Here is a 25,997-nt window from a genome sequence, read left to right as displayed (position 1 = left end):
TGTCTCTGCCTCTTGGCTGTGGCTGTCAGAGTCTTGCAAGGCCTCATGGGACTTGCAGTTCCTCAACACCTGGAGGGCCATAGTTTGGAGGCCTCATGGGACTTGCAGTTCCTCAACACCTGGAGGGCCATAGTTTGGAGGCCTCATGGGACTTGCAGTTCCTCAACAGCTGGAGGGCCATAGTTTGGAGACCTGGGTCTAAGGGAAGCTCTGGTGCATATAAGTTATTGATGGAGAGTCCCAATAGAGACATGAAATGAGGATCAATGTGGGTAAACATTCTAGTAAATGTGTGATGAGCAGAATCCGAGGGGTGTCATTACTGCTCATGCTGGTTGTGTTGATCCCCTGGTTTCAATGCAGACTTCTTGAGAAAGCAGCAAGCCAATTACAAGAGCAGGGGAATAAGGATTCACGGGTGTTGACGGTTCTTGGAAAAATTGTAATATGGTGCAGACCTAAAGGAAAGCCCGTCTGTCGACCAAATCCCAACAGGTGTAGCGATGATCTGTATAATCCATGAACAAATACGGAGATCTACCTGTAAATTCTGAGTGATGACATGTCCGGTGCTGCGCTATGGTTCACGAGAGCCCGCCCCGTACATCTGTCACCACATTGCACTAATGACTTCTTTTACTATGTTTTTATTAAAGTGTACCTGTCACCAGAACAGCAGCCGCCATCCAGCATAGCATTTTCTAGGGTTGTACAGGAACAAAATGCTTTAGATGACATGGAAAGGGTTCCAGAACACCTGCCCATGTCCAGGCTTTGGGGTGACACTTGTCATTGGAGACAGGAAATGAGGGCGCATATTCCCAGCAGGGGTGAGCACAAAGATGCTACACTTTTTTTTTTTTTTTTTTCTTAACGTCCAACAAGCTTTATTGCCATAGAAAATTTCAGAGACTTGGACAGCTGCACTCTGAAAAATTAATTCCTTTTTATTGATACAATGTCATCTTCAAAAGTATTTTCATGATACTCCAAGTCATGAGTAAGTGCTGAGATGGCGTGAAACCTGTTGACATTTTTCTTCAGCTCACACATTGTTTAGATGCTTCAAAACATGCCACGAGTGAACATAGCATGAAACGCTTCAACTGTTTCCTTCAGCCCACACATTTCTAGATGCTGTATTTGAAGATGTACCATGTGGACACTGTATGGGCTGAAGAAGAAAGTCAACATGTTTCACACCATCTCAGCACTTACTCGTGACTTGACATGAGTAAACACTGAGATTGCATGAACGTGTTTACAAGCCTTATTCCTATAGAAAATTTCAGAAACTTGGACAGCTGCATTCTGAAAAATTAATTTTTTTTTATTGATACAATATCGTCAAAAGTATTTTCATGATACTCCTCAAGTCATAAGTGTTGAGGTGGCGTGAAACCTGTTGACTATTTTTCTTCAGCTCACACATTGTCTAGATGCTTCAAAACATGCCATGAGTGAACACTGAGCATGAAACGCTTTGACTGTTTCCTTCAGCCCACACATTGTTTAGATGCTGTATTTGAAGAGGTCGTATACTCTGGACACTGTATAGGCTGAAGAAGAAAGTGAACGTGTTTCACACCATCTCAGCACTTATTCGTGACTTCACATGAGTAAACACTGAGATTGCATGAAATGTGTGGACAAGCTTTATTCCTATAGAAAATTTCAGAAACTTGGACAGCTGCACTCTGAAAAATTCATTCTTTTTTATTGATACAATGTCATCTTCAAAAGTATTTTCATGATATTCCAAGTCATGAGTAAGTGCTGAGATGGCATGAAACTTGTTGACTTTTTTGCTTCAGCTCAAACATTGTCTAGATGCTTCAAAACATGCCACGAGTGAACACTGAGCATGAAACGCTTTGAATGTTTCCTTCAGCCCACACATGGTCTAGATGCCGTATCTGAAGACGTACCATCTGGAAATTGTATGGGGCAGAAAGGCAACGTGTTTCACACCATCTCAGCATTTACTCGTGACTTGAAATGACTAAACACTGAGATAGCATGAAACGGGTTGACTTCTTTCAGCTCACACATTGTCTAGATGCTTCAAAACATGCCACGAGTGATCATTGAGCATGAAACGCTTTGACTGTTTCCTTCAGCCCACACATTGTTTAGATGCTGTATTTGACGATGTCGTACCATCTGGACACTATGGGCTGAAGAAGAAAGTCAACGAGTTTCCCAGCATCTCAGCACTTACTCATGACTTGACATGAGTAAACGCTGAGATCGCATGAAACGTGTTGACTTCTTTCAGCCCACACACTGTCTAAATGCTGTATTTGAAGACGTCGTACCATCTGGACACTATATGGGCTGAAGAAGAAAGTGAACGTGTTTCACACCATCTCAGCACTTATTCGTGACTTGATATGAGTAAACGCTGAGATTGCATGAAACGTGTGGACAAGCTTTATTCCTATAGAAAATTTCAGAAACTTGGACAGCTGAATTCTGAAAAAAAAATATTTTTCTTTTATTGATACGTCATCTTCAAAAGTATTTTCATGATATTCCTCAAGTCATGAGTAAGTGCTGGGATGGCATGAAACTTGTTGGCTTTTTTTTTTCCCCCTCAGCTCACACACTGTCTAGATGCTGTATTTGTAGACGTTGTACCATCTGGACACTGTATGGGTCGAAGAAAAAAATCAACGTGTTTCACACCATCTCAGCACTTATCTGTGACTTGACATGAGTAAACGCTGAGATAGCATGAAACGTGTTGACTTCTTTCAGCCCACACACTGTCTAAATCCTGTATTTGAAGATGGCATTGTACCAATAACAGTTGCTGAATTTTTCTGGGCGCAGCCGTCCAAGCTTCCGGATTTTTCTGTATGGACAGCTCAACAATCTGGGCTAGCACCTGAGCTTTGGAGAGCTATGGAGAACAGTCACACAAGCGTCCCTTCAGCAGTGGCTTTATTGCAAGTAATACAAACAAAGCTGGACTGTAACCCATCCCTCACTGCCAGACCCCCTCCTCCTACTACTGCAATGCATTTCACCCCAATGAGGGCTTAGTTTTTTGGGGTGAAACGCATTGGAGTGTCTAGTAGTGAGTTTGCACTACAAGCAAAGCGTATTGGACATGGGGAGGATGGAGGTGTGGCCTCTCTGTACTTGGATACCTGGGGGAGGAACGGACTCATTAGGCATGTGCCTACGGTTGGTGGATGATCTGCAAGACCTCCTGGAGCAGTAAATTCCTCTATATGTGTTTGCTTAAAACACGGGTGTCAAACTGGCAGCCCTCCAGCTGTTGTCAAACTACAAGTCCCATGAGGCATTGCAAGATTGACAGGTACATACATGACTCCCAAAGGCAGAGGCATGATGGGACTTGTAGTTTTGCAACAGTGGAGGGCCGCCGGTTTGAGACCCCTGGCTTAAAACAAGACAAATTCTACATTTTCTAGCTGTATAAAAAAAAAAAAGTCAATATCCTCTTTAGGGAGATTTCACCTCACTACTTGTCCGTTTCATAACAGGAAATCAGGATAAATCGGCTAAGCAAAATGGCCGACTGCTGCAGGTAAGTGATGGGTACACTGAGGTTTCGGTAGAACAATGAAGGTTGGTGGGGCTCCTGTCTGTTTTGTTCTTTACCTGCCTCGTCTGTCTCAATCACAGTCCTTAAAAAGGGAAGATGCCTTATTATGTGAATTAAAAAAGATAAAGAGGTGAAAGTAAAGAATTTTTGCAAACATTCTGTGTTTTTTTTTTCTTTTCTCTCCTTAGACCAAGTTTTGTAAATGAAAAAAAAAAAATATGAACAAAGCATGTCCCTCTATAGTGTGTACGTATCTCAATCCAGAGCACCAAGTGACATTTCTCTCTTCTGCCTCCTTCCTCTATCAATACCAGTCACACCTGACAAGTTTTCCTGACAGAAAATTGGTGGCGGGGAAGGGAATATATTTAAAACAATTATATATTTTTAAAAATATTTTTCATATATTTTAGAATATATAAAAAACACATTTCAACATGCAGTTTATATATAATTTTTATTATTTTTTTAATACGGCCAAAATTGTAGCATTTCAAATATGTGTCAATATATTTGGGAAGGATATTTTAAAAATATTTTTCTTCCATATTGGCCTTGTCACAGATTAATTCCCCCCTTGTGACTGAGGCCTAATCCTCTCTCACAACTCCCTGTCCAATGTTATCTTTAATCATTGCCAGTTTATAAGCCCTGATAAAGAATGATTTGCAAGCACCCCGAAATGCGTTGGTCATACTTTTTGACCAATACTGGACTCAGATTAAATTGCGTGATTAAGGCCTAGTCCTCCTGTTCACAACTACCTGTCTAATATTTTCTCTTTCATAATTGCCCGTTTATAAGCCCTGATAAATAATGATCTGTGAGCATCTGAAATGCGTTGGTCGTACTTTTTGACCAATACTGGACTCGCCCCTTGAAATTGTTTAAATTGCCCTGTCTGAAGCCTAATCCTTTTTTCCACAACTGTCCAACGTTGTCTTCAATAATTGGCAGTCTATCAACCCTGATAAAGAATGATCTGTGAGCATGTGAAACGCGTTGGAATTACTTTTCAACCTTTCTTTGTGACTAATACTGGACTTTCCCTTGCCACAGATGAAATCACCCCCCGTGTAATTGAGGCCTAATCCTCTCTCACAACTCAATATTATCTGTATTAACCATTAGCCGCCCGGCCAATGGCCGTTTGGCAGCTTCAAATGTGTCCCTGCATTCCGGGTGCACGCCATTTGGCGTGCTCCCGCACATGCGCCGTTTGCGCTAATGCAGAGCGGCGCAGCAGTGCGATCTGTCACCGGCCGTGCACCTCGGACACGGCCGATGACAGATCCGAGTACCGGCTCCCGTTGCTGGTACCATGTGACCTGCTGTGACCAATCACAGCAGGTCACATGACAGTTGTATACAATGGATGGCTTCACTCATGCCATCCATTGTATACTAGTGCCTAGCTGTGAATGGTCACAGGTAATCACATGCACATGTCATGTGATTAGTTGTGACCAAATCACAGCTAAGCACAAAAAAAAAAAAGCTGAATGAATCGATGTCATTCAGGTAAATGCTTGCTTATAACAAAGTAATTCTTTGCTATAAGCAAATTGTGTAAAAAAAAAAAAAAAATACTGATCACTTCCCCAAAGTAGTACAATGTTACTATAGTAACAATTGTACTACTTTGGTCATAGTAAAATATGAAAAAAAAATCTTAAAAAAAAAAAAAAAAAAAAAGTAATAAGAAATTAAATATAATAAAAAAAAATATATATATTTTTTCATACTGTCACCAGTCAGTGTCCCTGATCACCGCCATGCCAGTTATATGATGACGCTGTACTGCACTGGTGACAGGATGTAAAAAAAAAAAATAGTGCAAATAATTTTTTTAATTTTTTCATTTTCCGAAAAATTATGACAAAAAAATACAAGTTCAAAAAACTCGCCATGCCTGTTATCAAATATGTCGGACTGTCTACTCTGCAAAAAGGGGTCATTTGGGGGATATCTGTACCGTCCTGACATTTGGGGGATATCTGTACCGTCCTGACATTTGGGGGATATCTGTACCGTCCTGACATTTGGGGGATATCTGTACCGTCCTGACATTTGGGGGATATCTGGACTGTTCTGACATTCTTGGACCTCAAGAAATTAGATTGGCTGTCAGTACTTCAGGATTGATCAATATTCAGATCTATACCATAGTTTGTGAACTCTATAACTTTCCTACAAACTAAATAATACATCCTAATTTGGGTTATTGTCACCAAAGACATGTAGCAGAATACATCTCGGCCTAAATTTATGAAGAACAATTATTTATTTGTAAACTTTTATAACAGAAAAAGAAAAATGTGGGTTTTTTTCAAAATTTTTGGTCTTTTTTTGTTAATTTAGCAAAAAATAAAAACCCCAGCGGTGATTAAATACCACCAAAAGAAAGCTCTAGTTGTGTGAAGAAAATGATAAAATTTTAGTTTGGGTACAATGTTGTATGACCGCGCAATTGTCATTCAAAGTGTGAGAGCGCTGAAACCTGGAAAATGGCCTGGGCAGGAAGGGGTAAAATTGCCCGGTATTGAAACGGTTAAATTGCCAGTTGATAAGCCCTGATAAAGAGTGATCTGTGAGCATCCGAAACGTGTTGGTAAAACTTTTTGACCTTTGCGACCAGTTCTGGACTCATCCTTGGAATAAACTGCCCTGTGTGAACGAGGCTTTATGCAATTAGGCTGGCAGACAGGCAACGTGGGGGGACTTGTAAGCCACCGAAACGCGTTGGAGGTACCTTCTGACCTTTCCATAACTAACAAACGTTTGCTGGATCTATCCTTGATTGGTGGAGTTCTCACCATTTTATATATACTCTCCAGACCGCTCTGAGGTCTCCCAGGCACACCCCAGCTCAGGGGTGGGCAAACTGCGGCTCTCCAGCTGTTGCAGGACTACAAGTTCCATCATGCCTCTGCAAGTTATAGCTGTAACTGTTTTGTAATCTTTGCAATGCCTCATGGGAAATGTAGTTCCACAACAGCTGGAGAGCCTCAGTTTGCCCACCCCTGCCCCAGCTGACAGAGGAAAACTCAGCGTTCACCTCCATACACATCTGGGTCCAGCGCCCGACCAACTACATCACACTGGATCTCTTAGAATTTGGATTCCAACGGGATATCTTCCCATTTTTCCGACTCCTCAGGAATATCCCAGGTAACGGAACGCGATGATTAATCTTTTATATAAAGTTTTATTATTTTTTTTTTGTCTCCCAATATAAAGTTTAACTGAAAAGATACAAATGGTGACAACCTGGGAAAGGTGAACGGTCCCCCGGAATGTCCGTAATCCTTACAGCCAGTCAATGGCCAATTGGTTGCTGTTGATCTGCCACCACCCTCATCCACCAAGTTGTTGACCCGAAACCTCTGTGGCAGCTTCCATCAGAGCCCAGGCACACAGGTACCGTCCCTTTAAAGCTGCTTGTGCTTTCCAGTGGTTCCGTGAGAGCTGCCATCGCCGACTTGCTTTTAAAGGTGCGATCCTTCAGGGAATTCATCCTTGACCAAGATCTCACTACCCCAGTGGCGTCCCGAGGCAGGTGGGGGGGCAGACTGACCATTTGGAAACTTGAGCACTGCCCGAGGGCCCGGGGTCAGTAGGGGGCCCCATGAGATGCCCCTGGTACCTTTTCATAGGCTTTTTTTGAGTGTGGGCAAGGGCACAGGGGCCCCATGATCCCCTATTGCCCGGGGGCCCCATGAGTTGTCAGTCCGCCCCTGCACCGGACCCGCTCCACGAAAAGGAAAGTTCTCAAGCAAGCCGACAATCCCTGTAGGATGGATCTGATCTGCGGATTGAGCATACTGGATCGGAGTCCAATCCATTATGCTCCCCAATCTGTAGATCAGATCCATCCTGCGGGGATTGTCGGCTTTCTTTACAACTTGCCTTTTCGTGGAGCGGGTCCGGTGTCACCCCGTATAGGTTGCATGCCGACGATCCCCGCAGGATGGATCGGATCTACGGATTGGGGAGGATAATGGATCAGAGTCCGATCCATTATGCTCAATCTGCAGATCCGATCCATTCTGCGGGGATCGTCGGAGGGGGTGTCACCAAGTGTTACCGCACCGGGTGACACCAACTCTAGGGACGCCTCTGCACTACCCAATAGGTCGCTGGCCTAGAACAAGTACGCATCCAGTGAAGTCTGAAAAGACTCCTATACTGTAGGCAAGTTCCATATCAGTGACTCACTAGGAAGCAGCCCCAGGCGTGGCACCTCTACAAACGAGTCAGCAGAGGCAGCTCATGTGTTGGTATCGATCACCGTTGATCAGTCCCGGGCAAATCGATGATCTGCAGACGTCTTCTGCCCGATCAATGTGACATCCGGTGCAGCACAGACAGTCCAGTCCCCGCAGTGCCATGCGGATGAGATTCCGGAGTCGCTAAGTCTTTTTCCGTTTTGTCGGAGGAGCACTGGGGAGAATCCCGTTGTTTTTGCCATCCTCTTCATCACTGTCATCATCCTCTTCATCACTTTCATCATCATCATCCTCCTCTTCATCATCATCCTCCTCCTCCTCTTCTACACCTTTAAAGTAAGACAGAACATCGGTATCCGGCACTTCATATATAGAGGAGGAGCTGAGCTCTACAAGCTGTGCCAAAAAAAGACAAGCCGAGGACTAATCACTAGAACTGGTGTGATCTCCCTGCTGCTGATCTCCTCATTACTGACCTACCATGCCCTTGTTCTGTGCTGTGTCTCTGCATGAAGGCAGCCATCTTGGTAGAAGCAGAAGGGTTACTACTGAGCGAGGGATCAGCAGAGCTGGGGGTTACTACTGAGCGGGGGATCAGCAAAGCTGGGGGTTACTACTGAGCGGGGGATCAGCAAAGCTGGGGGTTACTACTGAGCGGGGGATCAGCAAAGCTGGGGGTTACTACTGAGCGGGGGATCAGCAAAACTGGGGGTTACTACTGAGCGAGGGGATCAGCAGAGCTGGGGGTTACTACTGAGCGGGGGGATCAGCAGAGCTGGGGGTTACTACTGAGCGGGGGATCAGCAGAGCTAGAAGTTACTACTGAGCGGGGGATCAGCAGAGCTGGGGGTTACTACTGAGCGGGGGATCAGCAGAGCTGGGGGTTACTACTGAGCGGGGGATCAGCAGAGCTGGGGGTTACTACTGAGCCGGGGATCAGCACAGCTGGGGGTACTACAGAGCGAGGGATCAGCACAGCTGGGGGTACTACTGAGCGGGGGATCAGCAGAGCTGGGGGTACTACTGAGCGGGGGATCAGCAAAGCTGGGGGTTACTACTGAGCGAGGGGATTAGCAGAGCTGGCGGTTACTACTGAGCGGGGGATCAGCAGAGCTGGGGGTACTACTGAGCGGGGGATCAGCAGAGCTGGGGGGTACTACTGAGCGGGGGATCAGCAGAGCTGGGGGTACTACTGAGCGGGGGATCAGCAGAGCTGGGGGGTACTACTGAGCGGGGGATCAGCAGAGCTGGGGGTACTACAGAGTGAGGGATCAGCACAGCTGGGGGTACTACTGAGCGGGGGATCAGCAGAGCTGGGGGGTACTACTGAGTGGGGGATCAGCAGAGCTGGGGGTACTACAGAGTGAGGGATCAGCACAGCTGGGGGTACTACTGAGTGAGGGATCAGCACAGCTGGGGGTACTACTGAGTGAGGGATCAGCAGAGCTGGGGGTACTACTGAGCAAAATTATGTATAAACAAATACATAAAAATAACAATAAATAATATATATAATTACATAAAATATACATAAAAATAAAATGAATAAAAAATACTATAAAAGGTAATAATGTAGTAATAATAACATGCACGGATCTGGGTTATTTTTACCAGAGAAATGGAGCAGAATACGGGACACGTCCCTGGAATGGGGTTATACCTCCTAGTATATACAATTAAAGGGCATGTACACCCCGCAGTGATCTCCTCACATCCGCTCCGGATTGGTCAGTTACATGTCCCTCCCGAAGCATTTTGTTATATTTGCTCAATAACTATAGAGGATCCTGCCAGAAATGCGGAGCTCGGCTCACTTCCGGTGCAGAGACACTGTGCCCCGTGCTCCGGGGTGATGGCCTCTGATTGGTCACACACCTGTGTCGGAAGCTCCGCCCTTCTCCTGCTCCACGAGTCGGCTCAGCTCCTTGGACACCTCCCCCTGTAGCCGCTCCAGTCCGCCCAGCAGCCCCCGCAGAGTCCGCTCACAGTTCACCCGGAACGGGCGCCGCCCGCCGTCCCTGCCCGTCAGCTCCGCGCTCACCTCCATGCTGACACGCTTCGTGACGTCACCGGTAGGCGACCCGAGGCGCCAACTTAGAGTCTGGCGGAAGCGCTCGCCGGTTGCCGTCACGGAGGGCCGGAAGTCGTCGTCTCAGCCAACCAGCTTCGACCACTTCCGCCCGCCGGCCCCGGAAGGGAACTCTTTTTTTCTTTCTATTTTGCGGGATGGCGGCAAGTGGAGAGGAGAGACCGGGAGAGAAGAGAAGCGCCGAGGAGGAGCCGGTCCTGTCCCTGCTGGACGTGCTGGAGGAGGACGAGGCTCTGCAGGACGAGGCGTGTGCTGTGCTGGGGGGCAGCGACGCCGAGAAGTGCTCATTCCCGCAGGTACCCACCTATCCCATCCCCCACCACAGGAGAGGTGCTCATACCTGCAGGTACCTACCTATCCCATCCTCCACCACAGGAGAGGTACTCATACCTGCAGGTACCTACCTATCCCATCCTCCACCACAGGAGAGGTGCTCATACCTGCAGGTACCTACCTATCCCATCCTCCACCACAGGAGAGGTGCTCATACCTGCAGGTACCTACCTACTCCATCCCCCACCACAGGAGAGGTACTCATACCTGCAGGTACCTACCTGCTCTATCCCCCACCACAGGAGAGGTGCTCATACCTGCAGGAACCTACCTATCCCATCCCCCACCACAGGAGAGGTGCTCATACCTGCAGGTACCTACCTGCTCTATCCCCCACCACAGGAGAGGTGCTCATACCCGCAGATACCTACTCCATCCCCCACCACAGGAGAGGTGCTCATACCCGCAGATACCTACTCCATCCCCCACCACAGCAGAGGTGCTTATATCTTCAGGTACCTACCTATATATACGGCTCAAAAAAATGAAAGGAAGACTTTGAAAACCCATCAGATCTCAATGGGGAGGAATCTCCTTCTGGATCTCTATACTGACATTGACAGGGGATGTGTGAGGAATGTAAGGACGCCCCATCGTTTGATGGAAATGATCGACCTACAGAGGACTGAATTCAGAGACACCCCGAAAATCAAAGTGAAGAAATGATGCAGCAGGCGAGTCCATGTTGGTGAAATGTCATTGCAGCAACTCAGAATGGTCCTCAGTAGTTTGTGTGGCCCCCACGTCTTGTATGCATGCCTGACAACGTCGGGGGAGGCTCCTAATGAGACCACGGATGGTGTCCTGGGGGATTTCCTCCCAGATCTGGACCAGGACATCACTGAGCTCCTGGACAGTCTGAGGTGCAACCTGGTGGTGTCAGATGGATTGAAACATAACATCCCAGAGGTGTTTTATTGGAGTTAGGTCAGGTGAGCGTGGGGGCCATTCAATGGTATCAATTCCTTCATCCTCCAGGAACTGCCTGCATACTCTCCCCACATGAGGCCGGGCATTGTCTGCACCAGGAGGAACCCAGGACCCCACTGCACCAGGAGGAACCCAGGACCCCACTGCACCAGGAGGAACCCAGGACCCCACTGCACCAGGAGGAACCCAGGACCCCACTGCACCAGGAGGAACCCAGGACCCCACTGCACCAGGAGGAACCCAGGACCCCACTGCACCAGGAGGAACCCAGGACCCCACTGCACCAGGAGGAACCCAGGACCCCACTGCACCAGGAGGAACCCAGGACCCCACTGCACCAGGAGGAACCCAGGACCCCACTGCACCAGGAGGAACCCAGGACCCCACTGCACCAGGAGGAACCCAGGACCCCACTGCACCAGGAGGAACCCAGGACCCCACTGCACCAGGAGGAACCCAGGACCCCCCCGCACCAGGAGGAACCCAGGACCCCACTGCACCAGCGTAGGGTCTGACACTGGGTCCAAGGATTTCATCCCAATACCTGATGACAGTCAGGGTGCCATTGTCTGGCCTGTAGAGGTCTGTGTGTCAACCTATTTATTTAATTTGGGTACCGCGTTGAACGACCTCAAAATTATCATTTTAAAGCAGTGCAACGCTAAATAGCAAAAAATGGCCTGGTCATGAGGGGGGAGGGGGGCTGAAGTGGATTAGATCTCTGCCACAGAAAGTACCCCTCTGGACTGCCCTCCTCCTCTCCTGACAATCTGATTTTATCTGTCTGTATTCTGTCCTTGCAGGGCTATGTGAAGAGGCAAGCTCTGTACGCCTGCAATACCTGCACCCCGGATAAAGAGGAGCCGGCCGGGATATGTCTGGCCTGTACATACAAGTGTCATGAAGGCCACGACCTGTTCGAGTTGTACACAAAGAGGTACCCCCCCCCCCCATTCTATATAATGGAAGCCTTTTACTTCCCCTCTGTCCTCCCTGTGTGTAATTAACATTTTTTTTTTCTTTTTGCAGGAACTTTCGCTGCGATTGTGGAAACGCCAAATTTAAACAGCTGGAGTGCAAATTATATCCCGTACGTACAGAGCTTTATAATGGTGTCAGGCACCTGTTCTATCAAGGCTTGACCAATTGGCTTTGATTCTATGAGCCAGCTAAAAAGTTAATGCGGAGCTCCACCCAAAAGGGGAAGTTCCGCTTTAAGGACTGGTCCCCCGCTCCCCATTAAGGATTGGCACCTTTGGGGAGCGGGTACCCAAATTTGATAGGTACCCTCTCCCACTTCCGGTCCGATTGCCTAGGCCAGGGGTAGGCAACCTATGGCTCTCTAGCTGTTGTGGAACTACATTTCCCAGGAGGCATTGCAAAGATTACAAAACTGACAGTTACAGCTATGACTTGCAGAGGCATGATGGAACTTGTAGTCCTGCGGCTCTCAGGTTGCCTACCCCTGGCCTAGGCGATCGGAAGCGGAAGGTGTCCTCCCTCCTGTAGTCTTTTGGGACATGTGACAGGTCCCAGAAGACTACAGGACCATTCATGAAGCGCAGAGCTGCTCGCGCATGCGCAGTGGGTACCTGGCTGTGAAGCCGCAAGCTATCACAGCCGGGTGCCCACACTGAAGATGCCGGCCTCCTGGAATACAAGACGGCTGGTGAAACGAGCTGAGCGGGGGACACCGAGGGACAGGTAAGTGGCTGTTTTTTAAAAATTCAGCAGTTTTTGTAGCTGCTTACTTTTATTTTTTTTGATAGGTTGAGTGGAACTCCGCTTTAAGAGAAGTGGTTTTTTTTTCTTAAGCATGGGTTTTCAGTACCCCAGGGCAAGGCAACTTTTTGGGCGACATGCTTCACGAGTTGCGATTTGCAGCGTGACAAGGCAAAAATGTACCATTGAAAATAATGGCGCCTGAACCTGCGTTTTGCAATCACACTGATTCTGCCCTCCAGCTGTTGCCAAACTACAAGTCCCATGAGGCATTGCAAGACTGACAGTTACAAGCATGACTCCCAAAGGTAGAGGCATGATGGAACTTGTAGTTTGCAACAGCTGGAGGGCCGTCAGTTTGACCCCCCCCCCCCCCCCCCGCTATAAGGTATGCACAACTGAAATCTGGTGGGGGGGGATCCATCTATGCGGCATTTGGCTGGCGCTAGCTAGCGGGATTCTCTGCATGTTCCACCAGTGCTATTGCAAACACTGCACCTGAACCAGCCACTTCCACCCCCCCCGCACAGCCCAGTGAGCACTGGGGGGCCGAGCAGTGTCAGTCATCGGTTCTCTGCAGACTGAAGACAGAGAACTGAGAGCTTTGATTGATCAGTTCTCGGTGTTAGAAGCGGCGGTGCACAGATGCAGCATACACCTAGGTGAGTATATTGTTTTCACAAATCCGAATTTCTCTCTTAGGATCCTGTATGGAATGGAGGAGTCAATCATTGTAATCGGTTTTGTCTTCCAGGATAAGGAGAAGAACAATGTGGCTAATAACTACAATGACAATTTCTTCGGTCTGTACTGCACATGTAAGAGACCGTATCCCGATCCTGAGGACGAGGTGAGCCCATTTCCAGGTTCTTACACTGTGGAAAGAAGTTTTATCTGCTTATATTTTGCCTTTTTTTTTTTTTCTCCTAATATACAGTATTTGCAGATCAAAATTCAGTTTTAAAGTGGATTGTAAAGGTTCAAGGTTTTTTTTACCTTCAAGAATTCTGTGTTTAGCTCTCCCCCTCAGCCTCCCCCAATACTCACCAGAGCCCCATCCATTGATGTGCAAGAGAGCAGAAGCTCTCCCGGGTCTCTGCCTTCTCATTGGCTGAGGCATAGCAGATCATACCATGTACCACATACTCATTCATATGGGGGGGAGGGGGGGGCCAGGATCTGGGGCCCCCTTGCTAAAGGTGGCTTCCAGATTCCGATAAGCCCACAGACCCCCACAACCACATCCCAGGGTTGTGGGGAAGAGGCCTTTGTCCCCATCAACATGGGGACAAGGTGCTTCGGAGGGGGGGAGCCCCCCCTCATGTTGAGGGCATGTGGCCTGGTGTGGGGGGGTGTGGGCGTGCTCGCACCTCCCCCCCTTTCCTGACCTGCCGAGCTGCATAATTTTAAAAAAAGTTGTGGGATCCCCCCTCCCATCCATACCAATCCCTTTGGGTCTGGTATGGATTTTGGGGGGGAACCCCACGCCATTTTACTTTCTATGTTTTGGCGTGGGGCTTCCCCTTAAAATCCATACCAGACCCAAAGGGCTTGGTATGGATGGGAGGGGGGGTCCCACAGCATTTTTTTTAATTGCCGGCAATTCTTTCTTTTACATTCAGTTGTCAGTGGGGAATCCCGCTTACATCCGAAACATGATGCATGCTTTTCTCTACGAAAATACTGCATGACTTGATAAAATAACTCCTGCAGTATTTTAGTAGCCTTTTTTAGTGAATTTTACTACCGTATTTGCCGGCGTATAAGACGACCCCCTACTTTTCCTGTTAAAATGTAGTGTTTAGGCTATACTCGCCGTATAAGACTACCCCTCTTCCAATGCACACCAGTGGGAGGAATAGTGCCCCATCATTGGTGTCAGTGGGAGGAATAGTGCCCCATCATTGGTGTCAGTGGGAGGAATAGTGCCCCATCATTGGTGTCAGTGGGAGGAATAGTGCCCCATCATTGGTGTCAGTGGGAGGAATAGTGCCCCATCATTGGTGTCAGTGGGAGGAATAGTGCCCCATCATTGGTGTCAGTGGGAGGAATAGTGCCCCATCATTGGTGTCAGCGGGAGGAATAGTGCCCCATCATTGGTATCAGCTGTAGGAATAGCGCCCCATCATTGGTGTCAGTGGAAGGAATAGCGCCCCATCATTGGTGTCAGTGGGAGGAATAGCGCCCCATCATTGGTGTCAGTGGGAGGAATAGCGCCCCATCATTGGTGTCAGTGGGAGGAATAGCGCCCCATCATTGGTGTCAGTGGGAGGAATAGCGCCCCATCATTGGTGTCAGTGGGAGGAATAGCGCCCCATCATTGGTGTCAGTGGGAGGAATAGCGCCCCATCATTGGTGTCAGTGGGAGGAATAGCGCCCCATCATTGGTGTCAGTGGGAGGAATAGCGCCCCATCATTGGTGTCAGTGGGAGGAATAGCGCCCCATCATTGGTGTCAGTGGGAGGAATAGCGCCCCATCATTGGTGTCAGTGGGGGGAATCGCGCCCCATCATTGGTGTCAGTGGGGGGAATCGCGCCCCATCATTGGTGTCAGTGGGGGGAATCGCGCCCCATCATTGGTGTCAGTGGGGGGAATCGCGCCCCATCATTGGTGTCAGTGGGGGGAATCGCGCCCCATCATTGGTGTCAGTGGGAGGAATAGTATCCCATCATTGGTGTCAGTGGGGGGGGGTGGAATAGTGCCCCATCATTGGTGTCAGTGGGGGGGGGGGGGGAATAGTGCCCCATCGTTGGTATCAGTGACACCAATGATGGGGCACTATTCCTACCAATGACACTTGCTGGCCCCTCTTCTAGTATGGTGCTGCTGCAGCCAGCATATGTGGTTGCAGCAGCACCTCTGGACTGCACACTTACCGGCCGCTCCTTCACTCGAGTTTCGCGGGGCCGCTCGGCTCCACCTCCTCGCCGGTGATTGGCCGCCTGTGTGCCTTTCCTGAGCTACAGTTCTGGCGGCCAATCACCGGTGAGGAGGCGGAGCCGAACATCCAGTGGCCGAACCGAATGAAGGAGCAGCTGCGCTTCCTGGACCGGATCATCGTGGGACCGGAGCCAGGTAAGAGAAAGCAGCCCCTGCCCAGCCCTGTACTTAGTGTCAGTATGCCGTATACCGGCGTATAAGACGACCCCCGACTTTCGGGAAGATTTTCAAGGGGTAAACAGTAGTCTTATACGCCGGAAAATACGGTATTTTTCTGGGCATTTGGGAGGGCCTCCTGCTAAAAACGCTTGTAAGCGCAAACGTGTATAAACACGGTATGCAAAGGCGGATAAACTGACGTTTTTATAACCTACGCTTTCAAGCTGTCAGTTTCCATCGTTCAGAAGAGTTTTCCAAACGCCCCGTGTACATGAGCCCTATGACACACACAAGATACATTGAGTCAGATTGGCGAAATGCGTATCAGTCCAACATGAAGAGTAACCACAACAATAACAAAGGCATAGCCCCGGGCGCCAAGGCCTAGGGGACAAGGGGTGTATAGTGCGGGAACACATTTCAGAATATATTCAATAATATTCTAAAGATTGGAGGAAATGGTCGGCTAACAGAGGGCGTGTCGAGGAGGAAAAGAAGGGAGAAGAATAAAAGGGAGGAAAAAAAAGGGGGGGGGACTAGTACGGAGCAATAAAAAAAAAAAGGGTGATCAGGGATGGCATACCTGCTACACCAGAGAGGGGTCCGCTCCACCGGCAGCCCAGGAATGAAATTCGGAGGAGTAGTGGAACAAGGTCCAAGGGGTCCAGATAGAAGAGAACAGATCCATTTTTTCTGATTCCCGCGCCAACAGACGTTCAAGGACATGGAGTCCAACTCATTAACCCATTCTCCCAAGGAGGGCACAGAAGTGGACTTCCAGTGGCGGGGGATAACTGCCCGGGTAGTGGCCACCAGTGGTCTCAAGATATCTCGTTTTCACTGATTTGATTGATCCAGGTAGTAAAGAAGAGCCAGCTCCGGGGGTGAAAGAACCGATGTTATCATCAGTTTACAATACAGGCCAAAAAAAAGATTGCCAGACTTTCCGGACAGGCGGACAGGACCACCAGATATGAAGTATGGTACCCCCTGAGCTTCGCAAATGTCGGGGATTGAAGGGTCGAAGCGGTGAAGAAGCGATGGGCATCTGTACCATCTGGTTGGCAGTTTGAAGCCGTTTTCCAAGGGGTCCAGATAGAAGAGAACAGATCCATTTTTTCCGATTCCCGTGCCAACTGACGTTCAAGGACATGGATAGAGTCCAGCTCATTAACCCATTCTCCCAAGGAGGGCACAGAAGTGGACTTCCAGTGACGGTTGATAACTGCCCGGGTAGTGGCCACCAGTGGTCTCGAGATCTTGTTTTCACTGATTTGATTCATCCAGGTAGTAGAGAAAGAAGAGCCAGCTCCGGGGATGGAAGAACTGAAGTTGTCATCAGTTTACAATACAGGCCAAAAATAAATTGCCAGACTTTCCGGACAGGTGGACAGGACCAACAGATATGAAGTATGGTACCGCGTGAGCTTTGACAATGCCAGCAAACGTCGGGGATTGAAGGATCGAAGCGATGGGCATCTATACCATCTGGTTGGCAGTTTGAAGCCTTTTTCCTGAGTTTTGGAAGCCGGGGATAACACGTGGGTCAGGATGAAGCATTTTTGCCAATCTATTGGAGTTGTAGATCTACCTCCCAGGCATGGGTAGAAGGACGATCGGGGGATGATGCGCAAAGAAGGATCGAATACACTTGGGAAACCACATGGTTGAAATCCCGTTTTTACGGTAACGGTTAGGACAATTCTGTTGGTTGCAGGCTGGTTGGTAAGTGAGCTGGGAATTTCTTTGAATTTCCCTTCCATGCGATCCTTGCTGCAAAGGTCGGCTGTAGATCGGGGCAGTTGCCGACTGTTTTGTAATGTCCCAGAGCACCACGGGGCTTCACGGAGGTGCCCGAAATAGGCACAGAATGTGACACCGCCCACCTCAATGATACCGCCTCTCAGCGGACGCATATTCCTGCATTGTATTATTAGCAGTGATGACATCATGGGATTTTAAAAGCTTGATTTTTTTAGCAAAAGTAGGAAAAAAATTGTGTTTTTCCTGTGCTCAAGGAATAACATTTTAGAAAATATTTTTAAAGAATCCTGGAGTTCCGTTTCAAAGTGGTTGTAAAGGTGGAAGGATTTTTACTTTCATGCATTCTATTCATGAAGGTAGAAAACCTTCTGTGTACGGCAGCCCCCTCCAACTACCCGAGCGCCATCAATGTGCATGAGAGCCTCGGCTCTCCGGAGACTCTCCCTACTCATTGGCTGAGACAGCAGTGGGAGCTGTTAATCATAGCCAGTGAGCCCATGAGAGAGAGAGAGAAGGGGCAAGGCGGAGTCACAGCTCTTTGTGTGAATGGACACGCAGCGGCTCGGGATTGAACCTGCTTGGGTTCCCTATAGCAAGTTGCTTTCTCTCGGGGCACTTGGCAGGAGAGAGGGGCCAGGAGCGCCAGTGGGGGATCCGAGAAGAGAAGGATCGGGGCTGCTCTGTGCCAAACCACTGCACAGAGCACATAAGTATAATATGTTGTGTATTTTAAATTATTAAATATTTTTTTTTTTGCCATTTAATATCTGTAGTTATGTCAATTATCAGGGGCGGTTCTGCACTAAAAGTACCAGAATTTATATTATCCATTTTTGTCTCCTATAGACCCCAGATGAGATGATCCAGTGTATAGTGTGTGAGGACTGGTTTCATGGCCGGGTAAGTGCTGATTTTTTTTTTTTTTTTTTTTTTTTGAGGGGGGGGGGGTTGTTTTCTTTTTTTTTTTTTTTTTTTTTTTTTTTTTTTTGTAATATTACGCTTTGAATCACACATTTTAGAGGACTGTGTACTGCCTTTCCAGCTAAAATAATTTTAAAAAGGTGTGTGGTTTTTTTTTTTTGTTTTTTTTTTATTTGTGTGGTTGTTTTTTTTTATTGTCTGTTTTTGTTTTGTTATTTGTTTTCTTATTGTGTTTTTAGTGTTTGTGTGTTTTTTGTTTTATGTGTAGGTTTTTTTTTTTTTTTTAAATTTCTTTTTATAAGAAGGGCTTAAACTTGATTTTTCTTTGTTGCAGCACTTAGGGGCAGTTCCACCAGAGAATGTGGAGTTTCAGGAGATGGTGTGTCAGGGCTGTATGGATCGCTGTTCATTTCTTTGGGCCTACTCTGCCAAGATAGGAGGTAAGAACCTCATCATACCGTAGTGATGTCACCACTCTCTAGTGAATGGATAGGCTGCGTTCTCAGTGATGTCACCACTCTCTAGTGAATGGATAGGCTGCGTTCTCAGTGATGTCACCACTCTCTAGTGAATGGATAGGCTGCGTTCTCAGTGATGTCACCGCTCTCTAGTGAATGGATAGGCTGCGTTCTCAGTGATGTCACCGCTCTCTAGTGAATGGATAGGCTGCATTCTCAGTGATGTCACCACTCTCTCTAGTGAATGGATAGGCTGCGTTCTCAGTGATGTCACCGCTCTCTAGGGAATGGATAGGCTGCGTTCTCAGTGATGTCACCGCCCTCTAGTGAATGGATAGGCTGCGTTCTCAGTGATGTCACCACTCTCTAGTGAATGGATAGGCTGCGTTCTCAGTGATGTCACCACTCTCTAGTGAATGGATAGGCTGTGTTCTCAGTGATGTCACCACTCTCTCTAGTGAATGGATAGGCTGCGTTCTCAGTGATGTCACCGCCCTCTAGGGAATGGATAGGCTGCGTTCTCAGTGATGTCACCGCCCTCTAGGGAATGGATAGGCTGCGTTCTCAGTGATGTCACCGCCCTCTAGGGAATGGATAGGCTGCGTTCTCAGTGATGTCACCGCCCTCTAGGGAATGGATAGGCTGCATGCTTAATGATGTCTAGTGAATGGATAGGCTCCCCGGTCTCTAGTGAGTGGATAGGCTCCCCGGTCCGTAGTGAAGTGAATGGATAGGCTCCCCGGTCCGTAGTGAAGTGAATGGATAGGCTCCCCGGGCTCTAGTGAAGTGAATGGATAGGCTCCCCGGGCTCTAGTGAAGTGAATGGATAGGCTCCCCGGTCTCTAGTGAAGTGAATGGATAGGCTCCCCGGGCTCTAGTGAAGTGAATGGATAGGCTCCCCGGTCTCTAGTAAATGGATAGGCTGCATCCAATGAATATCTTGTGTTTGCTTGCAGTTCCTGGTGTCACCAAGATTACCAAAGCAGAAACAGATCATGAAGAGGTTAAAGTTGATGACTGTCCTACAGAAACGGCCGGCAATCAGAATGGGCCAACAGTAAAAAGTGAAGAAGTGAAGGTGGAAATATCAAAGCTGCCTGAGGTGAAGGAGGACATAAAGGAGGAAGAGAAGCCAAGCTGTCCATCTACCAGCGCCAGCGGCGATCAGGTATTCCCAGCCTTCAGCAGTCTCTTCTTCCTCTAAGCAGGCTAATCTCGGAATGCCTACAAGCATGAGGATTGGTCGGTGTGATCAGACCTCAACATTTATGACCACATTGATAAGATTTCCTGTTTCCTATCGCTTCCTATTCCTTATTCCTCTATCTTCTTGCCTGTGTCACTGGGACAGGAAATGAAGGGAACTCTCCTAAATGGGGACACCGGCCAAAGTAAAATGTCAACTGAGGTTCTAAAGCTTCCACGCTCAGTCCAAAACGTAACTTTTGGCTGGAGTTGGGACTTTAACATTTAACCCCTCGCCCTCCAGAGGATTTACCCCCCCCCCCTTCCTGACCAGGCCATTTTTTGCATTCTGGCGCTGCGTTGCTTTAACTGACAATTGCGCGGTCATGCAACACTGCACCCAAATGAAATTTACGCCCTTTTTTCCCACAAATAGAGCTTTTTTTCCGTGGTATTTGATTGCCTTTGCGTTTTTTTTTTTTTCTTACACTAGAAAAAAAAAACTATATTTTGAGGAAAGAAAACAACATTTTTGACATTTTGCTATTAAACATGTCCAGTAAAAAAATGTTTAAATCAAATTTCGTCATAAATTTAGGCCAAAATGTATTCTGCATCATGCCTTTGCAAAAAAAAAAAAATCCCAATACATGTAAATTAATTGGTTTGCGTGGAAGTTATAGCGTTTCCAAATAGCGGTGTGTGTATATATACTGGGATTTCTCCTAGATTGTAAGCTCCAAGGAGCAGGGCCCTCGAACCCCTCGTGTATTGCATTGTATTGTTGTTGTTCTGTCGCATGTTCTGTCCCCCATTGTAATGTACAGCGCTGAGCGAACTGCTGGCGCTTTATAAATACTGTATTATAATAATGATAATAATAGTAATTTTTTTTTCACTAGTAACGATGGCAATCAGCGACTTATCTCATTATGGAAGAAAAATATATTTTAAAAATATTATTCCCAAACAAATTGCCATATATTTGAAATACTACAATTTTGGACATATTCAATATATTAAAAAAAAAAAAAATGTGTGTACATATGATGTATGTGTGTGTATCATGTTGAAATGCGTTTTTATTACAAAATATATGAAAAATATTTTAAAAAATACAATTCAACTATTCTGTATGTCTTTGAAAATACAAATCTCCATTTTTGGAATGCATTTACAAATATATGTTAAAATTACTTTTTTATAGGTTAAAAAAAAAAATCAGAATGTATTTTAAAAAAAAATGTGTTTTTTTTAAAAATAATTTTTTTAAAATATATTCATTTTTAAAAATATATATATATTTTTTTTAAATCTGATTTTTTTTTTGCATGCATGCAATACAGTTCTCTCCCTCTGTCAGTAATGCTCCTCAATCACCGGGTGCCAGCGAGAAATCACTGGCTGGGACCTGGTGATTGACAGCCGAGGCCCGCGGGTAGGGCGTGCTGCACACGTGCGCCGCCTACCCGGAAATGCAAAATCACGTGTGTGTGTGTGTGTGTGTATATATGTGTGTGTATATGTGTATGTATATATATGTGTATATATGTGTGTGTGTATATGTGTATATATATATGTGTGTATGTGTGTATGTGTGTTTATATGTATGTGTGTGTGTATGTATGTATATATATATATATATATATATATATATATATATATATATATATATATATATATGTGTGTATATATGTGTGTATATATGTGTGTATATATATATGTGTATATATATATGTGTATATATATATGTGTATATATATATGTGTGTGTGTATATATATGTGTGTATGTGTATATATATGTGTGTGTGTATGTATGTATGTATATGTGTGTGTGTGTATATATATATGTATATGTGTGTGTGTGTATGTATATGTGTATATAAAATGTGATTTTGCGCACCCGTGCCGCCCTATAGCAATATTACTGCTATAGGGCAAACAGGAAGCGGTTAAATACCCGCTAAAGGAGCACAATTACCTTCTTTACTGAGATCTTATGATGCCAAGAAATCAGCACTGAAAACAGCAACCGATCTGCAGATTTTTATACACAGGAGCTGGTGTGTTCGGTTTGGTTTATCGGCTTTATTCTTTTTCTTTCCAGAAATATTGTAACGGGGAAACGTCTCAGGCTTCAAAGACGGGAATAAAACCCCACATTGTGTGCAGACTTGAAGAATACGGAAAGGTCCAGGGGCCCGCCACCAACACTGCCACCTACTGGCCAAACAACTGGCGCAGTCAACTCTGCAGATGTGCTGAATGCATGGTATACCCAAATGTCTTATAGATGCACCCTGAATGCTGAAAAAAAAAAAAAAATGTATGGTTGTCATCACTAATTTGTCTCAGCTGGGGTTTCTTGACTTCCAGGTCTCTTTCTCAATTTTTTTTTCTTTTTAATATGTAAATTCTATTTTTTTTTTAGAATTATTATTATTAGTTAGAACCCCAAACATATATATATTTTTTAAAGCGGAGGTCCTGGAGAGTAAAATAGTGGGCTTTGCAAGTTTTTATGTCAGTATTTGTGCAGTGGCTTTTCAAACGCAATTTCTTTGGGGAAAAAATACTTTTTTTTTTATTTTTTTTATTTTAATGCAAAAAAACACAAGACACTACTTTTTTTTTTTTTTTTTTTATGTGTGTAAATTATAAAATCTGTTATGCTGAATAAATGGATGCCAAACATGCTTTAAAATAGCGCACACCCATGCAGTGGTGACAAACGATGTAAATTTTGCTGACGCTTTTAAAAGCCCTTACAGATTACTACTTTAGAGGAGGTCTAGCGCTACTGCCCACAATCTGACATTTGCGGTGGTACCTCACATGTGGGACAATCTCGGTTTGCTTGCATGCGGGATCGATGTGCGAGCACAGGGGGACATGGGCACTTATTATTTTTTTTTTTCAATTAATTTATTTTATTTTTTTACTGTTTGTTTTTGTTTTGTTTTTTTCATCACTTTTATTGCTGTCACAAAGGAATGTAAACCTCCCTTGTGACAGAAATAGGCAGTGACAGGTACTCCTTTATGGAAAGTCTAAGTCTGTGAGACCCCAGATCCCTCTTCTGCACTTAAAAACATTCAACTCATCAAGATCGCTGTTTTTGAATACTTTTAATTTTTCTTAAAAATGGCGCCGTTTAGTTCTGAGTAAACTGGAAGTGATGTCGGGTCATCGGAGAGCCGATCAAATCTGATGCTGGCTTTGTTCAGCTGTCCGGCCAGCTGGTGGATGTGCCGGGTGGTTGCTCGGGTCTTCTGCTGGGACGGAAGATTCCGAGAGTGGCGGAAGGTGTGGGGGGGGAATCCCGTCTCATGCCTTCCCGTCTCATGCCTTCCCGTCTCATGCCTTCCCGTCTCATGCCATCTCATCTCATGCCATTCCATCCCATTTCATCTCATCTCATCCTAGCTCATGCCATCCCATCTCATGCCATCCCATCTCATGCCATTCCATCCCATTTCATCTCATCCCATCTCATGCCATCCCATCTCATGCCATCCCATCTCATGCCTTCCCATCTCATGCCTTCCCATCTCATGCCATCCCATCTCATGCCATCCCATCTCATGCCATCCCATCTCATGCCATCCCATCTCATGCCATGCCATCCATCTCATGCCATGCCATCCCATCTCATGCCATCCCATCTCATGCCATCCCATCTCATGCCATCCCATCTCATGCCATCCCATCTCATGCCATCCCATCTCATGCCATCCCAGCTCATGCCATCCCAGCTCATGCCATCCCAGCTCATGCCATCCCATCTCATGCCATCCCATCTCATGCCATCCCATCTCATTTCTTCCCAGCTCATCCCATCCCAGCTCATCCCATCCCATCTCATGCCATCCCATCTCATCCCATCCCATCTCATGCCATCCCATTTCATCTCATCCCATCCCATGCCAGCTCATGCCATCTCATCCCAGCTCATCCCATCTCATCCCAGCTCATGCCATCTCATCCCAGCTCATGCCATCTCATCCCAGCTCATGCCATCTCATCCCAGCTCATGCCATCTCATCCCAGCTCATGCCATCTCATCCCAGCTCATGCCATCTCATCCCAGCTCATGCCATCTCATCCCAGCTCATGCCATCTCATCTCATCCCAGCTCATGCCATCTCATCTCATCCCAGCTCATGCCATCTCATCTCATCTCATCCCAGCTCATGCCATCTCATCTCATCCCAGCTCATGCCATCTCATCTCATCCCAGCTCATGCCATTTCATCCCAGCCCAGCTCATGCCATCTTTTCCCATCTCATGCCATCCCATCTCATCTCATCCCAGCTCATGCCATCTCATCCCATGCCATCCCATCTCATCCCATGCCATCCCATCTCATCGCTTGTGAAAGCAATTGAGCGGCTAGTTAGCCACTCTGATTGCTTTTACAAGAGAACAGCTCACCGGCTTGAACAAAAAAAAAAAAAAAGTTCTGGGGCATCATCCTGGTACAACCACTTGAAGTCCAGCAATGCGCACGTCGCTGGTCTGCAAGTGACTGAGTATGAGATTACTGGTATCCCGTGACCTTCTGCCAGAGAGTTAAGAGGATATGAACCGTCTTGTCAGTTTTGCATTGTTTTGGTTCCAGGGTGACTTATGGCATTAAGTAGTCACGATGTACCTGGCAAAGATCTGTGTGGATCAGATGGCGGTAACGATACTGACTTGCCTGTATGGGTCTTTCTTCTCCCCAGAAATTGTACACAGATTTGGACGTGCTGTTCCTGTTGGATGAATGTGACACAGTTCAGGCTTATGAAAATAAAGGGAAGTCGGAGGAGCAAGAGGCCAGAGACCCTTTGATGACGGCACTCAGCAGCATGAACCGCGTCCAGCAAGTGGAGCTGATCTGCGGTAAGATACGAGAGCCTCTGCATTCATTTCAGGAGAGGCTGAGGGTTGTCGGGAAGCAGCAAGATTGGTCATAGTTACATAGTTAGTCTGGCTGCAAAAAAAAACGAAAAAGTCCATCCAGTTCAGCCATTAAAAAAAAAAAAAAAGTTATAATCCTACACCCACAGTTGATCCAGAGAATTCATCAAGATTACGATGATCCAGTTTGCTCCTGCAGGGAAAACAATTCCTTCCTGATCCCCCGAGAGGCAATCGGATATTCTCTGGATCAACTTTTCCTATAAATGTTATATTCTGTGTATCCAAGAAAGAATCCAGGACTTTCCTACAGCAATCCACTGAGCTGGCCACAACCAACTCTTGAGGGAGTCTATTCCACATTCTCACAGCTCTTACTGTGAAGAAACCTTTCCGTGTTTGGAGATGACATGATTGATGATGAGTCATGATTGGCACTTCTGTACAACACGGGAAGATTTTGTTGTAGCGGATCAGGAGCTTCAGCAGGTTGCATTTGGCATCTGTTTCCTTTTTTGCTGTGTTTAGAGCAGGGTTGGCAAACTCGATGGGTCATGTGGCTGCCACAGCGGTCACATGATCAAAAAGCTCCCGCTCGCTACTTACCTTTCCGTGAGGCTCTGGTAAATGTGCCGGGAGCACGCAGGGTTGTGTGCTCTCTGCACATGTTTACATTGGGTGCACAAAGAGGCTGCTGAAAGGCCGCTTTGTTTGCATACTGCCGGAGCCAAGGAGTTGACATCCAAGAGAGCCTAATGCAGGCCATACATGGGTTGAATCCC

At 46.6% G+C, this 25,997-nt stretch overlaps 2 protein-coding genes across 2 annotated transcripts; one reads left to right on the top strand and one right to left on the bottom strand.

Annotated features, from left to right (window-relative positions):
* Nucleotides 1-6,765: 6,765 nt before the first annotated feature.
* Nucleotides 6,766-9,909, bottom strand: LOC149437996 (uncharacterized). Its single transcript, XM_089660357.1, has 2 exons — nt 9,682-9,909; nt 6,766-8,135 (listed from the first exon to the last, which is right to left on the bottom strand). Exons 1-2 carry the CDS (start codon nt 9,851-9,853, stop codon nt 7,990-7,992), a joined length of 318 nt encoding a protein of 105 aa, XP_089516483.1. The 5' UTR covers nt 9,854-9,909; the 3' UTR covers nt 6,766-7,989.
* Nucleotides 9,910-10,000: 91 nt separating this feature from the next.
* On the top strand, nt 10,001-25,197 carry LOC149437995 (putative E3 ubiquitin-protein ligase UBR7; the record flags this gene model as incomplete). Its single annotated transcript, XM_089660359.1, has 9 exons — nt 10,001-10,191; nt 11,962-12,095; nt 12,188-12,248; nt 13,635-13,730; nt 18,591-18,644; nt 19,000-19,105; nt 20,080-20,291; nt 22,417-22,581; nt 25,038-25,197. Coding segments are annotated over exons 1-9 (1,147 nt in total), but the record flags the coding sequence as incomplete, so codon positions are not given.
* Between the last annotated feature and the right edge of the window lie 800 nt (nt 25,198-25,997).

Source organism: Staurois parvus, unplaced genomic scaffold, assembly GCF_062004578.1.
Source record: "Staurois parvus isolate SC_StPar_1 unplaced genomic scaffold, SC_StPar_1.0 ptg001230l, whole genome shotgun sequence".
NCBI lineage: Eukaryota > Metazoa > Chordata > Amphibia > Anura > Ranidae > Staurois > Staurois parvus.
The sequence above is the reverse complement of the archived record's forward strand: the minus strand, read 5'-3'. Positions and strand labels throughout refer to the sequence as shown.

What these genes read in the sequence shown, in the direction of transcription:
- LOC149437996 (XM_089660357.1), bottom strand. Translation starts at nt 9,853, where the DNA reads ATGGAGGTGAGCGCGGAGCTGACGGGCAGGGACGGCGGGCGGCGCCCG. An exon ending in GGGCGGAGCTTCCGACACAG is followed by an intron (nt 8,136 to 9,681) that starts GTGTGTGACCAA and finishes CTTACTTTAAAG; the next exon opens with GTGTAGAAGAGGAGGAGGAG.